Source organism: Rosa chinensis, chromosome 7 (genome assembly GCF_002994745.2).
Source record: "Rosa chinensis cultivar Old Blush chromosome 7, RchiOBHm-V2, whole genome shotgun sequence".
Classification (NCBI taxonomy): domain Eukaryota; kingdom Viridiplantae; phylum Streptophyta; class Magnoliopsida; order Rosales; family Rosaceae; genus Rosa; species Rosa chinensis.
Window position 1 is genome coordinate 50,360,544 of NC_037094.1, and position 19,955 is coordinate 50,380,498.

The 19,955-nt window shown below is 45.8% G+C and overlaps 1 protein-coding gene across 3 annotated transcripts; it reads left to right on the plus strand.

The window, feature by feature from the left end:
• The first annotated feature begins 17,628 nt into the window (after positions 1-17,628).
• LOC121050795 lies at positions 17,629-19,709 on the plus strand. Of its 3 annotated transcripts, none has more exons than XM_040511972.1 (3): positions 17,629-18,571; positions 18,677-18,785; positions 19,047-19,709. In XM_040511972.1, exons 1-3 carry the CDS (start codon positions 17,911-17,913, stop codon positions 19,132-19,134), a joined length of 858 nt encoding a protein of 285 aa, XP_040367906.1. In that variant the 5' UTR covers positions 17,629-17,910; the 3' UTR covers positions 19,135-19,709. The 3 variants fall into 3 exon arrangements, 2 of the variants coding, with proteins under 2 accessions (XP_040367906.1, XP_040367907.1); XM_040511973.1 differs by having other exon boundaries at positions 18,917-19,706; XR_005803907.1 differs by having other exon boundaries at positions 17,636-18,295; positions 18,373-18,571; positions 18,677-19,696.
• Positions 19,710-19,955: the final 246 nt, after the last annotated feature.

A 19,955-nucleotide genomic window follows, 5' to 3' on the forward strand; every position in this document is an offset into this window, starting at 1 on the left:
GTATATTGTATATATGCAGAGATTGCAAGCATGCTGATATCACTGTAGGAAAAATTTAGAAAGTAAAGTTCCAGATATTGCAAAATCTGGATTTACATCGGCATGGTTGCCGCCATCAACTCATTCCTTTGCCCCGGAAGGTTGGTGCATGAAATTCATCAAGTTGATTTTTATTCTTTCTGCATATAGATGACCGGATCATTGTGTCCACTTTGCTTTCCTCATATTGTAGGCTATCTCCCTCAGAACATATATTCCCTCAATTCTAAATATGGATCTGAGCACTAATTAAAAGGTTTACTACAAAAAATTGGTTTACCTCCCTCAAAACATATATTCCATCGAATTGGGTTTATTTATTTATAGCTTACTCTGTTTTGTGTTTTCGAATATTCAATTAGTTATGCAGCTAAATATGTGAAGGAGTATATTGAAGGAGCAAAACCAATTTTTTCTGTTGGGAAATATTGGGATTCTTGCAACTACAATGGTCATGGTTTGGACTACAACCAAGGTATAATATGGAGATTACGTGATCCCCAGGGGAAGCCACCAGGTGTAATGTAGTAGTACAGCTAGCTAGTTCCTATATTTAACTTGTGTCTAGTAGAAATTCTTCCTTCATTAAGTATTTGGACTCGTCTGCAGATTCAGATTAGTAGATGGGCCATTTTGAACTGATGCTCATGATTAGGTTTGTGTACATGAGACAATGGTGGATTAGTGAAAATTGCAATGAATGATTTTGGATGTGTATTTTATGGTTTTATGAATGAATAATGCATGCATACCAATTGTAACAGGGGACTACTAATATGTGTTATCTCAAATTGCAAGCTACAACAAAGCACACCAAAATATGTGGTTGCAGCTGAACAAAAACAACACAAAAAACAATTAGAATTCTATTGTCATTTTGGCATTGGGACGACAGAAAATTGTAGTCTAAATGGTAAAACAACAACATAAGTTAGACGAAAGTGTTGCTTAAAGCATATAATAATAACAAATAAGTGTGGTTGGAATTAACCATAGACAATATAAAATACCTAATAAAAGACCTTTCGCACAACACTTAAGTGTCGTATGAATGTACCCTAGACCGACATTTAATTGTAGTCTGAAATACTTCATGACCACAGAAATCTGTCTTGCAAATATGATTCACACAATAGAATTTATATAAGACTGTGGTTGTTTTTCATCTCAGACAACACAAAACTATTGTGTTACCGCTTTTAAAGATACAGATCACATTGGTCCCGAAATTCAAAACTCATCAGACGACACAAGACTTTTATTTGTTTCTGTCGTCTGAAAAATCAGACGACAGAACACTTCTGTCGTTTGATACCCCCAAGACACGACATCGTACTAGACGACATATTTTGGTTCATTCAGACGACAGAACTGTTCTGTCGTCTGAAGGCCTTTTTGGCATAGTGACATCCCTACGAGAGGACATAGCGCCACCCTACATTGAGGTAGGCATGGTGCCAACACCAAAGAGAGTAGCACTATGGCATTACAGGCCATGGCCCCAGTTAGGATGCGTCGGAGCCCCGTGGGTTCGAAGGATGCTTTGGCACAACCAAATCCTTTGATCATCGATACTCAAAATCCGTCTCATGAGAATCTTCCGGGTTAGGGTTATCGTTGGGGGACGTCTCAACGTTAGAACCTATTCCTGAGAATATAGAGCTCTATGAAAATTACACTAGTGTACATGAGACGTGGGATAGAAACTCCATCATAATTGATGATGTAGTTGCGCATGAGTTTGTTGAGTCTGATGATATCGAACCATGCTCCGTTGATGAATGAATGCCAACACAGAGAAATTTGGCCTAAATGGAATGATGCGATCCAGGTTAAGTTGGATTCTCTAATGAAGAGGAAGGTTTTTGAGACAGTGATGCCAACACCTCCTAACATAAAATCTATTGACCAATGGGTCTTCGTTAGAAAGCGTGATGAGAAAAAAAGATGGCAATCCAGCCTTATGGCACAAGGCTTCTCACAATATGCCTTGGAATTGACTACGATAAGACACATTCTCTCGTAATGGATGTCATTGCACTACACTACCCTGCCACTTTTAGATATGGAATATATATGAAGGTTCATGGTGAACTTCGTTTACCCAAGTCAAGTGGCTCTAGACATGGAGCGCGTTTGCAATAAGGTTGAAACGCTCACTAAAGTTACTACTTGATTGGGAAGGGATATACCCGCGCGTTTCCATAACAAGTTTTGGATTCTATCGCGGTTCATGTTGGACAAGATCTTAATTAGAAGCCCTTAAAGAGTTAAGAGAAACCGCTGAACACTTGAAATCCAAGTTTGAGATGAAGGATTTTGGGAGAACACAATTATGTCTCGGTTTGAAACTTTATCTAATTTCTTGAGTGGTTTCATAATTAATATTAGAACAAAACACACCTGATATGGGTGTGAATAATTATTAACTAGCATGGGGAGGTTTTTTTTTTTTTCAAAAGTGTGTAGGGAGGTAGTTAAAAGTAGTGGGGAGTTTCTACTACTTTTATTTTAATTTTTTTTTTAATAAATTGACTTTATTATCCTTATTGATTATTTCTGATTCAAAGTTTTTTAATATATGAAAGGTAAATTGGTAAAAAAAAATCACTTATGAAGAGCAAGCTTTCTTCTCTTAATAATTCTATATATTAAATAGTTATGGAAAAGCTTTTTTCAAAATAAGTGGGGAGTTAATACAGATAGCGGAAAGTTTTGTCTTAGATGAAATGCACATAGTGGGTAAGTGGGAAGTTATCTACAAATAAGTAAATTATTGTTTAGGGTAATGATGGAAAAGGTTATATTAGAGTGTGAAATGATAAAAATGTCACCTAGTTTCTCACTTGATAAAAAGATCCATAATGAATTGTTAGTAATATTAATTTAGTCCTTATGACTAATGAAGTGATGTTAAAAAAAGTCCGTTTTTAATTTTTTAATTTATTTTAATTCTGCCCTCCAATACATGTTTGGAGAGAGAATCTTCATATCTAATTCCTCCTCATCCTTCCCCTCTTTCCTCTCTGTTAATCTCATTGCATTATCTACATCACTTTTGACTTTCCTCAGGTTGAACCAGAGGTCGGAGATAAAGTTCCTTCGAGAAAAAAATTCACGGTCTTTTTCTCTCTCACTCTCGAGATCTCAAACAATTTTGATTGGTTTCTTTGGCCGTGATCCTCCGAAACATGCCGCCATCGGCGAGAATGGAAGGACTCTAACGTCTTCGGCGACGATGCCTTCGCCGAGATCTGCAACAAGTATGACCGATACAATGTCGACAAGTAGAAGGACTCTAACATTTTCGGCGACGATGCCTTCTCTCGTCTCTAATCTGCCGTCGAGTCCGACATTGAAGCTGCTCTTTAAGTTCAGTCTCTTTCTCAGTTTCTTTCAGATTCAAACTCTGTATTTTGGAGTGATGAAATCTCTTTAAAAGTTCAGAATTTCGAATCTCTTTGAAATTGACTAGAATTTTAGTTATGATTTGGTCATATTTTTCAAATTGAGACTGAATTTTGAGTAATTTTGATCTGCAGAAAGTAGGGCTTGCTTCAAAAGAGAAAAGCACGGCATCTGCAGTTGCTTTGAATGCCAAGATTCGCCGGACCAAGGCTCGATTACTTAAAGAGGTTCCCAAGTTTGAAGAGATTGGATGTAAAGAAGGTGGGCCTCTGCTGTTTGAATCAATTCTATTATCGTGCTTCTTCGTAATTGTGCATTTCATAAAATTGTTTGAGAAATTGATGTTTAGTGTATTCTACTTACTGAAAATTGAAACATGATTGCACCTCGGATACGGTATTTTAGTACTCGAAGTAAATTGAAGTGGAAGAACATGTGTAGTTGAGTTGTCAATTTTGCTATTTAGTATAGAATTCTTGATTGCTTAGGTTAAAGCAATATTGCTTGGGCAAATGTATTTTGATGTGATAGGGATAGAGAAACAAGATGGGATGAGTAAGGTGGGCATTGCATATATTTCCTTCCATTTAAAGCAAGTTGAACTTCTTGAACCTGTTAGAATTGTGTTATTCAAAATTATCTGAGTTGTTATGACTAAAGCTTTTGTTTGATGTTAAAACAAAACAGTTCTAGGGGCTGTATTATGCTAGAGATGATTCTTCTGCCTCTTCTAATTTTACCTACTGTGTGTAGGAAGAATTCTCAAGCTATTATAATGATTTCATAGACAAATTTGAAAACTTACATGTGAGTAAACCATTTTGATTACTTGAACGAAAACTCTAGGCTCACATGCCTATGAAGGTACGCCATTGTCTCTCAGTTTTGGCCCTGTCTGTAATTTTGTGCTCAAATTGTTCTAAAATTTTATCAGGTCGTGACAGAATTATTATACCAGATTCTGGGTGGGTTAAAGACATGATCTTTGACTTTAACCCACATACAGTTTTATGTATTGCCTAGTATCACTTGTCTTTTAACTTTTAACTGCTGTAGTCCTCTTGAATATCTACCTATCACTTTTTGGGCTTATGTTATTCAATAGTGTTAATTAGATGGTGGTTGTCAGAGCTGAACATGCTTCTAGTTGTTTAGTGTATTCATTTTTTGTTCTTTGAATAGTTATTACACCATCATGATTGTCAAATGAGTTGGTTGAAGGCTTGTTTACAAAAAAAAAAGACAAAGCTGGAAGAAACCACAGTTTTGGTTGGAAAGAAAAAGGCCTATGTAGAATTGAATTGACTGACAACAAGCTCAATCAGTTTCCCCTCTTGCATATGCTTTTACCTTTAGAACTAAAAATGATGCCTCTTGGAAACGATCTTGTAAATTGAAATGTAAAGGCCTTCTTCTATGGATTTTTGTATCATTCTTTACTTCCCACTCAGTTTTGAGCATTTCTATGTACTGAGATTAAGATTGGTGTAGTCTAGTTGGAATGAAGTTGGAAGCAAGCATATTTATCATTTATGGTTTATTTGGAACAAGTGAGACGTACACGACTTATGCTGCTTTATGACTCCCGTAATGTACCTACATGTGCTAGAACGAGCATAATTAGCTATAATGAGCCACGCTCATTGTACCGCCAGAGGTACCGATTCTCACCAAGGGGATGACCTGCGAAGTCACGGCCAAGCGAGCTACCGCTCGAGCCCTGGATCGCCCCCAGATCACCGCTAACGCGCCGCTACGCGCCGTGTCAAGATAGCATCAGAAGCTCTAGACACTGGGAATCGAAGCACATCAGTCCCACATCGGAAACAAGAAGAAGATCAACCTCTTCCTCACCTATAAAAGGTTCTCTCCTCTCTCCTCATTAATTACGCAATTACTACTCATTTATTGTTATGCTGCGCATTTACAGTGACTGACTTAGGCATCGGAGAAGTGAAGACAGTCCAACGCGGTCTCCCTCTGACGCCCTGTCTATCGTGTTGCAGCGAACAAGAATCACCTAATCCTAGGAGTAGCGGTCCGCCCACCGGACCCGCGTTAAGCAAGGAATCGGTTACCGCCGGACTTGAGCATTAACATTGGTGCCGTCTGTGGGAAGCCTTGAACAAGAGGTCATCCCGCCACAATCACCATCACTAACGACAGCGGGGGGAACGCTGAAGAGCAGGTAGATCAATCCGCCATTCCCCAACCCACCAACCCAGCGGTAGGCATCAACCGCGGGTTATTCACCACCCCGGTCAACCCCGGCGGTGAGACAAACCCAAGTAGCAGCCGCTCGCCAGGCCAAGACCTCGCCTCCCTATACGAGCTGGCACTGGCAGATCTTCACAAGGCGAACAGAGAACGTGAACAAGAGCGCAAGGAAAAGGTCGAAGCCCAGAGGCAGGTGGCCACGCTTGTGTCCCGCTTCGATGAGTTAAAGAAAATGCTGGAGGCAACCGCCAACCCGGCACGAAGTGAGCAATCACGAAGCACCAGGCGTAGCCGACCCGGCACGGGAGCATTGATACCAGCACCGGTCGTACACATGCAAGTCCCGCTGCACCCACCAGAGCTAGCGGGAATGGGACCACCCCCTGCACCCCAGCTAATGTTGGAACAGGAGGCGGAGTCATCACTGCACACCCACCGCTAGAGACCTAGGCCGAGAACAGAGGGAAACCCGCCAGCTCCCAAGTGAGGATCGGTTCAGCGGAGTACCCGCCTGGACCCCGCCGGCGACGCAACCGCTCAAATACTGGAAAGGATGCAGCAGCTGGAACAAAGGTTAATCCAGGCTGAATCGGGCACCCCGGCACCAGCTTCAAACCCACTTTTCGCGGCCAGGCCAGGACCATTTACCGTTGCAATCTTGCTGGCCGTCAGACCGGCGTATGCAAAGACCCTTAAAATGTCACATTACAGCGGTAAGACTGATCCCTTCGTCCATATGGACACCTTCAAGAAAGTCACCAACAATAAGGGATTCGATGACGCCACCCTATGCCACTTGTTCAGTGAAACGCTGGACAATGAGGCAATGAATTGGTTCTTCGAGTGCCCGCCGGGATCCATTGACTCATTTCAGGCATTATCGCATGCTTTCCTTTCTCGGTTCATCCTACTGTCCGCCGGGCACCACAACACAAGTCAACTGTTCAACGTCAAGCAGGGTACGGAGGAGACACTGAAGGCGTTCGTCACAAGGTGGCGAGCGGCAGCATCTCAGTGCCGTGATCTCAATAAAACAATGGCTTCGGCGGCTTTTAAGCAAGGACTCCTCAAAGGGCCATTTCTCTATCACCTCAACTACAATCATCCAAATGCGGTATACGACTACCTCATGAGTGAGGCGGTCATTCATGCCCAAGCAGAATTCATCACATATGGGGAGGCCCCACCGCCACCAGCGGCATTGGCAAAGTCAACACAACCCTTCTCCAGTCAGCAAGGGACCGCTAATAAAACCTCCACACCGCCAACTGACAAGAAGAGGGAGTGGCAGCAGGGTCAGTACCAAAACAAGCGGCAAAAGGATCAGCACTACAAGGGAAACCGCAACAAACATGCGGAGTCTTTCCAACGGTATGCAATATTTACAGTCCTCACGGCTTCACATGAAGAAATATACAATCAATGCAAGGATCAGATCCCACCGCCGCCCCCGGGAAAATACTCAAAAACAGGAAAGCCAAGAAACACCGGCAGGTGGTGCAAATACCACGAGGACAGCGGTCACAATACCAACAGCTGCAAAGCCCTAAAAACGGCCATCGAGACCTTGTACCGGGACGGCAAGCTTGAGCAGTTCAAGGTCCGCCAACCGCCACCTGTAATCGCCGATATTGAGCCCATGGGCCGCATCAACACAATCGACGGAGGTGCTCCAATCACCAGCATGTCTCACAGAGCTAGAAAGCGTTATGCGCTAGCTAATCACCCAAAGGAAGTCTGCAACATCCGCTACGAAAGATCCGCCAAACTCCCAAGGTCTGGTTGGGAACCCATTACCTTCTCAGAGGAAGAGGAACGCGGAGTACATCTGCCCCACGACGATCCTTTCTTGATTGACGCTATTCTGGGCAAAATGTCAGTGGGAAGAATTCTGGTGACAGCGGTTATATTCGGCGATTGTTACAACAACCTTAAGAGGAACATAAAATTGCTCCAAGACCATGAACCACTGCTCAGCTTCTCCGGTGACGTCACGCAACCGCTGGGCTCTGACTATATGCGGCTCGTTATGGGCACTAGTCCATGTATGGCTGAAATACATACGGAGTTCATAATCGTCGATTGTTTGAGTTCATACAACGCCATCATCGGTCGGCCGGCGCTCAACAAACTCAAGTGCATCATCGCCGGGTACATGCTGCTCATGAAATTCCCCACACCCAACGGCACAGGATGTGTCAAGGGAAGTCAACAATTGGCACGCGAGTGTTATTCTACTACCATAGCACAATCAGCCCGCCGCCACGAGATCCTAACGGTAGGCAGTCAGGCACCGCCACCAAACATTTTTGAGGACCCCAAGGAGGATGAAAAGAAGTACGTAAGGAAGGAGCCGGTCAACCCAGAAACATCACTGAGGGTTGTCAGCATCTCGGACGAGCACCCTGAGCGGACGGTCCGCATAGGCGATCAATTGGACCCAGAGCTGGCGGCGGAGCTCGCTCAATTCCTACGTGACAACGCTACAGTCTTTGCCTGGTCATATGCAGACATGCCAGGTATCTCCCCTGAAATCATCTCACACAAGTTGAGCATCAAACCATCCTTCTACCCTATCAAACAGAAACGCAGAGCCTTCGACGAAGAGAAGTACCGCGCTATCAGAGAGGAGGTTGCCAAGCTCCAGGGCATTGGGTTCATCCGCCAGGTCATCTATCCCCAGTGGATTTCCAACCTGGTTATGGTCAAGAAGCCTAGCGGTAAGTGGAGGATGTGCGTCAACTTCAAAAACCTTAACAAGGCATGCCCGAAAGATAGCTTCCCGTTACCCCGCATCGATCAACTCGTAGACGCAACCACTGGACACGAGCTTCTCAGCGTGATGGATGCTTTTTCCGGTTATAACCAGATCAGGATGCATCCCAACGACCAGGAATGCACCACCTTCACCACCGACAAAGGCCTGTATTATTACAATGTGATGCCTTTCGGTTTGAAGAACGCAGGGGCAACTTATCAGCGGCTGATGAACACCATGTTCGCGGAACATCTAGGCAAGATAATCGAGGTCTACGTAGATGACATGTTGGTCAAAAGTATAAAGGCCAGCGGACATGTGGCAAATCTGAAAATCATAATAACCATCCTCTTGGCCTACGGCATGCGCCTCAACCCGAAGAAATGTTTCTTTGGCGTCACCGCCAGCAAATTTCTGGGATATATTGTCAGTGAACGAGGCATCGAGGCCAACCCTGACAAGGTATAGGCCATCCTCAACCTGAAGGACCCAGAGTGGAAGGCGCACGTTCAATGCCTCCAGGGCAAGCTAACCGCCTTGTCTCGATTCATCTCCAGACTGACCGACAGGTGTGCCCCATTTTTCAAAGTCCTCAAAACAACCCACAAGAAGGTCATCGACTGGAACCTAAAGTGCCAGGCGGCGTTCCAAGGCCTGAAGGTATACCTGGCGGCAGCTCCGCTCCTCTCCATTCCTGTCCAAGGAGAAACATTGTACATTTACCTAGCGGTATCTCAGTCAGCGGTTAGCTGCGCCATCGTCCGGCGGGAGGGCTAAGATGAGCTCCCAGTTTCCTATGCCGGAAGGGGCATGAATGGAGCAGAAGCACGGTATCCTCCATTGGAGCAGCTTGCTCTCGCACTCATCGATGCCGCCAGACGCCTCCGCCAGTACTTCCAAGCCCATACAGTACATGTGCTAACCAATCAACCGCTGAGACAAGTTATGTAGAACCCTGAACATTCGGGGCGCCTCAGCAAGTGGGCCATTGAGCTCAGCGAGTTTGACATTGATTACAAACCACGAACCGCCATGAAGGGCCAGGCGATGGTAGACTTCATTGCTGAGCTCACCCAGCGTCAGCCCGAAACCAAGATCAATATACCGCTCGGAGCGAAAATTGCTACGGCCGTAGGGCCGGCACCCCAACAATCAGACTGGAACCTACACGTGGATGGTTCCGCTTCCGCCAAGGCCGGCGGTGCCGAAATTATCTTAACAGGACCATGAGGGCTTAGCGTCAAGTATGCATTGAAATTCAACTTCAAAGCTTCTAACAACATGGCGGAATATGAGGCACTCATTGCCGGCCTACTCCTCGCCATTGATTCAGGGGCCAACAGTGTCAACATCTTCAGCGACTCTCAGTTGGTCGTTAACCAGGTCAACGACAGCTTTCAGGCCAAGGATCAGCAGTTAGCGGCGTACTTAGGGTACGCCAAAACGCTGCTCAAGAAATTCAAGTTCCACACCATCACACAAATCCCCAGGGAAAAGAACGCTAAGGCTGATTCACTGGCAAGACTGGCAACCGCCCAACCACACCAGAGCCCAGCAGACACAAGGGTAGAGTCTCTGGACAGGCCAAGTATCACCAAAACCCTGGCGGAGATCTTTAGCATCGAGGCCAATCCTAGTTGGATGGACGAGATTATCCAATACAAGCGTAACGGGACATTTCCAGAGGACAAGATCAGGGCGCGACAGCTCCAGCGGAGAGCAACCCGTTACAACATGCAGAGCGGCAAACTTTACCGCTAGGGATTCACTCACCTCAACCTCCGCTGTCTAACCCTAGAGGAGGGAAAGGTCATACTAGCAACAATACATGGCGGGGAATGCGGAAATCACTCAGGCGCCAGATCCTTGGCTAATCGCACAATGCGACAAGGCTACTTTTGGCCTACGCTTGGTGATGACGCCCAGTGGATATCAAGATCCTGTCACAAATGCCAACAAATTGCTGATCTTCCACACGCTCCTGCGAGACCTCTGTCGGTTATCGTCAGCCCCTGGATTCACTCAACATGGGGCCTGGACTTGATGGGAAAATTCCAAACCGCTAAAGGTCAATTCAAATACATCATTATCGCCATTGACTACAGCAGCAAGTGGATAGAGGCAGAGCCACTGACGGCAATAACTACCGCCAAGGTAATCCACTTCCTTTGGAAGAACATCTACTGCTGCTACGGTGTCCCGCACGCAATCATCACAGACATTGGCACACAGTTCAACAATAAGGAACTCATCTCTTTCACCGCCAATCTGGGCACCAAGATGCGTTTTGCATCGGTCGCCCATCCCCAAACCAATGGCCAGGTCGAGGCGGCAAACAAGATAATCAAGAAACTGTTGCAGAAGCGGCTCGATGAGGCAAAGGGTTTGTGGGCGGAGAAGCTCCCGGAGGTTCTATGGGCCATCAGAACAACCCCAAGCTCCTCCACAGGTGAAACCCCCTTTTGTATGATGTTTGGAACTGAGGCTGTCCTGCCTATCGAGGTAACCCAACCAACCGCTAAGGTCGAAGGCTACTGCCCCGAGACCAACAGCGATGGCGTTAACCTCGACAGAGATTTACTAGAGGAAAAGCGAGACGCAGCCCATTTGCGTAATCTCCAGAATAAGCGGCGGGTATCACGTTTCTACAACACCAAGGTTAAAGCCCGCAACCTCCAACTGGGGGACTGGGTAATGAAAGAAGTCATACCCCCGCCAACGAAACTCCGCCCAACTTGGGAACGCCCATACAAAATTGTAGAGGTCGTTAGCCCAGGCACCTTCTACTTAATGGACAAGGATGGCGTCACAACAACCCACCATTGGAATACCGAACACCTTCGGTATTACTACAAATAGTCATACCGCTACCCAAGAGCATCTTGACTTAGCTAAATTTTTGTTCAATATTTAGCTAAGGGAAGCTACCCAATGGGTACGACTCCGCTTTTGTAAACGCTGTTCAGACAGCTATCAATGAAACGAGGAATTATTCAAACCATTGTTACCAAGTCTAGCACTGAGGGCAACTGGCAACGCCAGTCAGCGGACTACGTAGGCTACATTGTGCACTTGGACCAATTTTAATTCCTTTAATGTTTCATTCATGACCAAAAGCAAGTATCAAGACCTCTAGCGGCACACACATTATCACAAACAAAAAGAAACTAGGAATTTGGGTGCCAACAAATTTCATTTATATCCCAAACAGAATTACATCATTTATGCCTCAGCGGCTTATTTAGGGGTTGGCGGGGTCGGCAGGGTTGGTCAGGTCGGCCCCGCTACCTTCAGCAGTTCCACCGGCGGCCTGCAGAGGATGGGAGCGGCTTGTCTGGTCGGACCCTTGGGCTGTGGGACTGGGAGTCTCTATGGTGCCATCCGCCCGGGTGTGGGCCGCCAAGAACCCAGCGCGGGACACCTCAGACTGTATGGCGTCCGCTGGGAGTCGCCTCCTGGAAGCTCGCCACTCTCCCCGCTACCCGAGTAGACTCCAACGTGACCAGGTGCTGCAGTAGGAGCGGTACTTGTTGTCGGCGGCGCTTCCATACTTGGCTGCACGACCGGCATTGTCGCTTTCGCCCAGTCAATGGCGCCCTTCTGCCGCAACATCTCCACATTGGCCAGGGCACCGGCCTTGGCTGCGTCGTTCAGCGCCTTCTTGTGCTCCGCTGACTGCTTCTACGATTCAACGGCGGCAGCCGCAGCATGGCCTCCCTCAGCCTCCAAGCGAGCGACGTCACCCTCTAGCCGCTTGATCTCCGCTTGTTTAGTGGCGGACTCCCGCTAAAGGATCTCAATCTTCTTCTCCTTCGCGGTCACCCGGTCCCGCACCAGGGACATATCCTGCTCTAGCTTGGCGTACCGCTCATTCTGATCCAGGTGTCGCTCAATGGCAACATTCAGCTTGCCCCTGGCATCTACCGCATCGCAGTCGGCCTTTGTCAAACGTCGCTCGACGTCAGCCAGCTTCTCCTGGGTCTTCCCCAAGTCCCTCTGGAGGCCCGCCACTTCCTCCCTCAGCTCCCACTCAACCAGGGGCTGCTTGGACGCCGCCTGGAACATCTCATGAAGCCCAACGGCGACGTGCCCAAAGGCTGTACTGAAGGGCGACTCGCTGACGGCGGTCGACCGAACAATTCCTTCCAAGCCGCCGAACCCCAGCCGCTCGCAGAGGTGATACAGGAAGTCCCGCTTACCGTCGTTGAGGAACTCGGCGTAGGAAGCAAATAAGTCCAGGCCGCTCGCACCCACCTCTTTCACCACGTCAGCAACAGCCTCGGGCGGAGCCTGCCTCGACTTCTTCGACTGCTCTCGGGCCCCCGTTACCTCCACTTCCTCCTCCTCCCCACCGGAGTCGGGCTGACGGCGTTTTCGCTGGAGCACCCGCGTGCTCCCAGCAACAGCAGGCCTCGAACCCCCCGCCTGCGGCGCCAACCCCGCTATGGTAACACCCTCGGTGGGGCGCACCGTTTTCTTCACCACGCCTCGTCGCAGGGCCGGCGCTCTCTCTTTCCGCGGCGCCGCTTCACTCACCGCGCTGGTCCCTGCCTGAACGGCAGGCAGCCCATCACCACCAAGATGAGAGTGGTGCGGCATTGGCAGCACCACAGGAACCTCTGACTGGCTCAGCACCAGTGTCTCTGGGTCCACCGCAGTCTTTTGTGCCGCCATCCCGGAAGCATACATGGCTTCAAGAAAGTTGTCAATTTCAGCGCGGTCCATGGCTTTTGCGAAAGTGTCCCGGCTAGCCTTGTTTCCCAGCTGAGTCTCTGCAAAAATTAGTGCCAGGCCAGTTAGCATGGGACAACCTCACCAAAGGTACGATACAACTAAGATTACTTACCAACGGCACGCGTCAGTTGTTGAGCTACCAACAACTCCCACCCGCTAAGGAGACAGAAGTCCAGCAAGTTGCGATTCCGCCAGCAACCCCTGATGCGTGCTACCCAGCACTCTTCCTCGCGAGTTAGGTTGTACCGCAACCCCGCTGCACAAACAGGTCATTATCAATAGAGTACAAAAAAAAAAAAAAAAAAATAGAAACCACGCCAGTCGTGTTCAGCTGAAACAACAAACAACCTCGGATGGGCTGAAATTCTGACTTAATTCTAAATGACGGCTCCCCCTCGTTAGACCCCGCCTGGTACTCCCATCCCGCTGGGGCAATGCAAAACGAACCCCGCCAGTACGACTTTGAGTCCTGCAGGTTTTCGATCAGCTTGGGCGCTCCTTGCCGACGGCTGAGGTTTACTTACCCTCTACAACCCTGGCGCTTCACGTACACCAGTTCGTAGAAATGTAGCACCTCCGCCACGGTCGGTCCTTCGCAACCGGACAACCGCCACGGTCGGTCCTTCGCAACCGGACAACCGCCACGGTCGGTCCTTCGCAACCGGACAACCGCCACAACGAGTTCAGCGCCAGCAGTAACCGCCACATGTTAGGGCACACTTGCCCAAAGGCGATGCCAAACTCGCACAGCAGAATCTGAAGATTGGGCACCAGCGGGAGGGTCACTCCCTCTCGGAATATGGCCTCGTGCACCGCGGCATGGCCCGCTGGCAGAATCGAAGCTTTCTCCTCTACCGTCGGCGGACGCAGCTTCACCGTGTCGGGCAACCGGAACACCCGCTTCAGTCGGTTGACGGCAACTGCTGTCATCCTAACTCCCGCCTCATCAACGGGGGTGCCGTCCTCGAACACCCACGCGGACTCGGTATCCACCCCCGCTCCACCTCCCCCGCCAGCGGAACCGCTGGCGGCACTATTACTTTCTAGCCGCTCTTCGTGCAAAGTATGTGCAGCGGTAGCATCCCCCGCCCTAGAACTCTCCGGACGCGACGCACGACCCATATCTACGTCCCACGGAATGGTCTGTAGCGGCTCGAACTCTAGCGGTTCTGGCAGTGTGTACACTAATCTTCGAAGCCGGAGATCGTCGGTTCTTCCACGCACGAAAACTCGCCGATATCGCCTCACCTTTCTTCTCCGATCTCAGACACAGAACACTTGAAGATGACGAGGGGCACCGTTCGAAGTTTAGAGCAGTGCCAAATATGCCACCTTCCCCCCTTTTTATGTCAACGTCAAACAATCCCACGCCGTCCGTTTAAAAAACGACATCGACTGCCAGCCGTACGCGTGTCCTACAGCTGCAGTTACTCTCCGGATTAACCGAGGCTACGAAATCCATCATTACTCGACATTAATGGTGAGGAGACGGCTCGGCAAAGGAGGCACGCCCCCGCACGCTAACCCTTTAGGGGTTTGCCACGTGTCCACCACCATCAGGCGAAGCGTCCGGTAGAAGCCACAACTCTTGGGTGAAAGGCTCCAAGTATCGAAGTCCGCTGAGCAAACCCCGTTAGCGGAACTTCTCACTTGTCATCTTCCAAGTATTGAAGTCTGTTGAGCGAATTCCCGCTAGACTTCCGCTTGACAATTTGCAAGGGGCAGCCTCGGCTATACATGGCACTGCTGACAGAACCGCCTCCATCTTGCAAACCCCGTGCGTTGCTGAGCGCAGTTCCGCTTAGTAACCACCGCCAAACACGTCTACCCGACGCTGTTTCCTGCTGCATCCAGCGGGGGTATCCGCCAGCGGGGGGTATCCGCCAGCGGTGGATCCCGAGGCTACGCCTCATTCTGACAACGACCGCCACGCGGCGTTACGGTCAGATCGTCCCTACGGGACACGGGGACTTGTCAACAGTGTACGACGACCCTGATCAGGTACGTTGACCCTCGCCATTTGGGTACTAAGATTGGGCTCGCTACCCAACACCTTCTGCTCCGCGCAGCTTCCCCTCAACAAACAATTTGCCGACCATCCGGAGGTCAGTCTTGGCTAGGGAGTGGGGGACTCCCTGGCGGGCCTAGCAGGGACCCACCCGAAAGGGTATAAAGCGTTTGCTCAGTAAATCCATGGTTGACAACGCACTGACGCTAGTTATGCTGTTGCAAGTCTAGCGGAAGTAACGCTTCACACCGCCGATCAACTCCCCAACCAAGATTGCCCTCCTTGACTGGGGACTTGGGGGACTTGTACCTACATGTGCTAGAACGAGCATAATTAGCTATAATGAGTCACGCTCATTGTACCGCCAGAGGTACCGACTCTCACCAAGGGGATGACCTGCGAAGTCACGGCCAGGCGGGCTACCGCTCGAGCCCTGGATCGCCCCCAGATCACCGCTGACGCGCCGCGTCAAGATAGCATCAGAAGCTCCAGACGCTGGGAATCGAAGCACATCAATCCCACATCAGAAACAAGAAGAAGATCAACCTCACACATATAACATCATCACATTTTGATACCAAAGTTCTGTAAGGCTCATGCATCTTGCATGGGGGACAACCTGTTGATTTTGTTTCAGAATGAGGTTGAAGTTTCCAAGTACAGGGTATTCAAAAGTGTTTTCCCCCATATTTGTCCTTAGTATTGACGTTATAAAGATCTATAGATCTCCATATTTAGGTGCTTGTGTGTTACAAACCTCTTAATTATTGTGTTCATACATATATCCCACGGATTGAAGATTATTTGAGGTGGTGCTGCATATATTTGTTATACACAATAACGTTATAAAAAATAAAATAAAATATAAAAATCTTGTCTTTGGCAGATAAAGCAGCCTTTTGATTTGATGCATTAACATCAAGTTTAAAATATATGATTTTTGTCTTTGAGAACCAAAAACTGATCAGAATGGATTTTGTTTTTGTCAGTGACATGCAATATGACATACCTTCTTCACACCCAATCTCTTCAACTTGGGAACCTCTTTAAGCAATCGAGCCTTGGTCCGGCGAATCTTGGCATTCAAAGCAACTGCAGATGCCGTACTTTTCTCTTTTGAAGCAAGCCCTACTTTCTGCATATCAAAATCACTCAAAATTCAGTCTCAATTTGAAAAATGGGACCAAATCATAACTAAAATTCTAGTCAATTACAAAGAGATTCGAACTTCTGAACTCTTAAAGAGATTTCATCGCTTTGAAACACACAGTTTGAATATGAAAGAAACTGAGAAAGAGACTGAACTTAAAGAACAGCTTCAATGTCAGACTCGACGGCAGATTAGAGACGAGTGAAGGCATCGTCGCCGGAAATGTTAGAGTCCTTCTACTTGTCGACGTCGTATCGGTCATACTTGTTGCAGATCTCGGCGAAGGCATCGTCGCGGGAGACGTTAGAGTCCTTCCATTCTTGCCGACCGAGACATGTTTCGGCGGATCACGGCCAAAGAAACCGATCAAAATTGTTTGAGATCTCGAGAGTGGGAGAGAAAAAGGTCGCGAATTTTTTTTCTCGGAGGAATTTTATCTCTGACCTTTGGTTCAACTTGAGGAAAGTCAAAAGTGAAGTAGATAATGCAGTGAGATTAACAGAGAGGAAAGAGGGGAAGGATGAGGAGGAATTAGATATGAAGATTCTCTCTCCAAACATGTATTTGAGGGCAGAATTGAAATTAAAAAAAATTTAAAATTGACCTTTTTTAACATCACTTCATTAGTCATAAGGACTAAATTAATATTACTAACAATTCATTATGGATTTTTTTATCAATTGGAAAACTATGTGACCTTTTTATCATTTCACACTCTAATATGACTTTTTCCATCATTATCCTAAACAATAATTTGCTTATCTGCAGATAACATCCTACTTACCCACTATGTGCATTTCACCTAAGACAAAACTTCCCGCTATCTGTATTAACTCTCCACTTATTTTGAAAAAAGCTTTTCCATAGTTAATCTATACAATTATTAAGAGAAGAAAGCTCGCTCTTCATAACTGATTTTTTTTCACCAATTTACCTTTCATATATTAAAAAATTTTGAATCAGAAATAATCAATAAGGATAATAAAGTCAATTTATAAAATTAAAATAAAAGTAGTAGAAACTCCCCACTACTTTTAACTACCTCCTCACATACTCTTGAAAAAAAAAAAAAAAAAACCTCCCAATGCTAGTATGCTAGTTAATTATATCGGATGTGTTTTGTTCTAGTATTAATTATGAAACCACTCAAGAAATTAGATAAAGTTTACTTCCTTTTCCATGTGGATATTATTTATTTTTAAGAAAATAATTATTCACCATTCTAAAAAAAGAAAAGAAAGGAAAATAATAATAATTATTTTAAAAAATGTAGCCGTTGCAATTAAGCATAGGAAGTGAAGGAAAACGCGGTTAGGCTAAGCGTGTGAATCCGCCGAGGATTAGGATAAATAATCCAAATTTCCTACAATTAGAAACTCTACTCCATCTCCTTCTACCCCTTGCAATTTGCAAACCCTAACCCCAAAATCAATTTGTCCCTATAGTTGTTGGCGAATACCCAATTCCGATTTTTGTTCAATCTCCGATACCCACTTGTAATCTTGACTAAAGATTCAATCTTTGGGGATCAATTTTTTCTCTGAGAAAAGAAGACGAATAAAGGAATTAGGGTTTAGGAGTTAGAGGAGGAGGAAGATGGTGATCACGATTGAAGATTTGAGGAAAAATGAGACCTGGCTTTGTGGGTCTTTCTTGAAAATGGTTGATGATGTGAAAGCCATGGCCACCGATCCATCTGAGCAACAAGTGCTTCTGACCCAGATGGTTTTGAAGGAGTTGATGATGAATAGGAACAAACCAGAAGCAGCATTCTCACTTGGTTTTCCCAAAAAGAAGAGATCTGAATCTAGAGGGATGGTTTTGAAGGAGTTGATGATGAATAGGAACAAACCAGAAGCAGCATTCTCACTTGGTTTTCCCAAAAAGAAGAGATCTGGATCTAGGGGGATGCAAAAGCAGAATCAGAATCAGAAGCAGAGGATCATCATCAAATTCAAACGCTGCGTCTCTGCCACTACAGGTATTGCTTCTTATTCTTGCTCTGTTTCCCCTGATTCTGGTATTGTTGTAAACCCAGACCCACTTCATGATGATCAGAAACAGGATTTGAAATTGAAATTGAAATTGAAGAGCAAGAAGAGGTGCTACTCTGAAATCGAACAAGCAGGCGATGAAGGTTTCGAAGACATAAACTCGAAGAGGCTGAGAAAGGGAAAGAATGATAAAAGGGTGTTACCAAGTGCGCAATTGATGACTGAGTATTTTCCAAAGGAAGAGTTGCAGGATCGTATTCGTGGTATGGGTGGTTCAAATTGGAACAATGTTGATAGAATAATGGCATAATGTTTTGGTGAAGGATTTAATTCCAGCCTTAAGATTTAATGCATCTCTTGTCATTCAGGATCACATCACCCGAAGCCAAGTGCAAGAGCAATAGCAATAGCAGGGAAGAGGAATGAGATCAAGATCAGTATGACCAGCTTTGCTTTGTCCTTGTTAATCTGCTTTCTGTGAGTGTTCTTTGAGTTTTTGATTTACACTTGAATCAACTTGTGTAGTCTTTGATCAATATATATGTACATAGTTATCAAGTCTTAAAATTTCTTGTTCATTAACTCTCTACCCTACTCCATTTTCTCAGTCTTGCAGTTTATGTTCAACAGTAATTCAATGAACGACTTTCATTTTTCCGGTATGGTTTTTGTAATTTTAATACTTTCTCTATTTCCCCAAAGCTCAGATATCGCATATCTTCATTCTCTTTCTCTCAGATCATTCAGTATGCTCTTTGAGTTTGGGGGATGCATCCAATTTCTTCTTATGTTTACCTGGTATGTTAGCTTACATGTGCTCTTTTAGTTTTAGACTGGGCTTATTAATGCTTTTAATCATTTATCTTTGTTCATTCTCTTCTTAATGGTGACAACTCATATATAAGAATTAGCTTATGAGTAAAGACGCTTCTGATTTTTACCCAACTGGCATGGTGGTCTGCTTGTGTACTATAGGTTGAATTACTTGCACTAGGCTATGTTTAGGATGAAGGATGTCTAGTTTCAACATTTTTGTTTCTTTTGTCCGGAGGACTGAAGGAATGTTGGTTTAATTCACCGCTGCAATTTGAGATATGGCTCATTAATTTTGGTGCTGATTAATGGAATGTGCTTTAGTTTGAGCTGCATCTGTCCTTGGTCCCTTTGGCAGGAGAGCAAAAGATCTACCATATGGCAGGAGAGCAAAAGGCCTATATATATACACTTGGATGATCGATCTGTTTGAAAAAGTGAAACTATCCTTTTTGTAACTTTCAACTCGAGTAATATCTGAATAAAGTACTTGTACTTCTCCAACAGTCCATCTTCTTGAGTTTTTTTTATTGCATATCTTGTTTTATCCCGGCCATATATAAATGAGTAAACTTGACTATTTTTCGCTGGGGGTTTATACTTTATACTTTGTACTAGTAAACATTTGTAAATCTAATTTCTGGCTATATTGTTGTTATATTAAACATTTGTCCATCTTCTTGAGTTTTTATTATTGCATATCTTGTTTTATCCCGGCCATATATAAATGAGTAAACTTGACTATTTTTCGCTGGGGGTTTATACTTTATACTTTGTACTAGTAAACATTTGTAAATCTAATTTCTGGCTATATTGTTGTTATATTAAATTGCT

What these genes read in the sequence shown, in the direction of transcription:
- LOC121050795 (XM_040511972.1), top strand. Translation starts at nt 17,911, where the DNA reads ATGGTGATCACGATTGAAGATTTGAGGAAAAATGAGACCTGGCTTTGT. An exon ending in GTTGCAGGATCGTATTCGTG is followed by an intron (nt 18,572 to 18,676) that starts GTATGGGTGGTT and finishes CTTGTCATTCAG; the next exon opens with GATCACATCACCCGAAGCCA. An exon ending in TCCTTGTTAATCTGCTTTCT is followed by an intron (nt 18,786 to 19,046) that starts GTGAGTGTTCTT and finishes TCTTTCTCTCAG; the next exon opens with ATCATTCAGTATGCTCTTTG.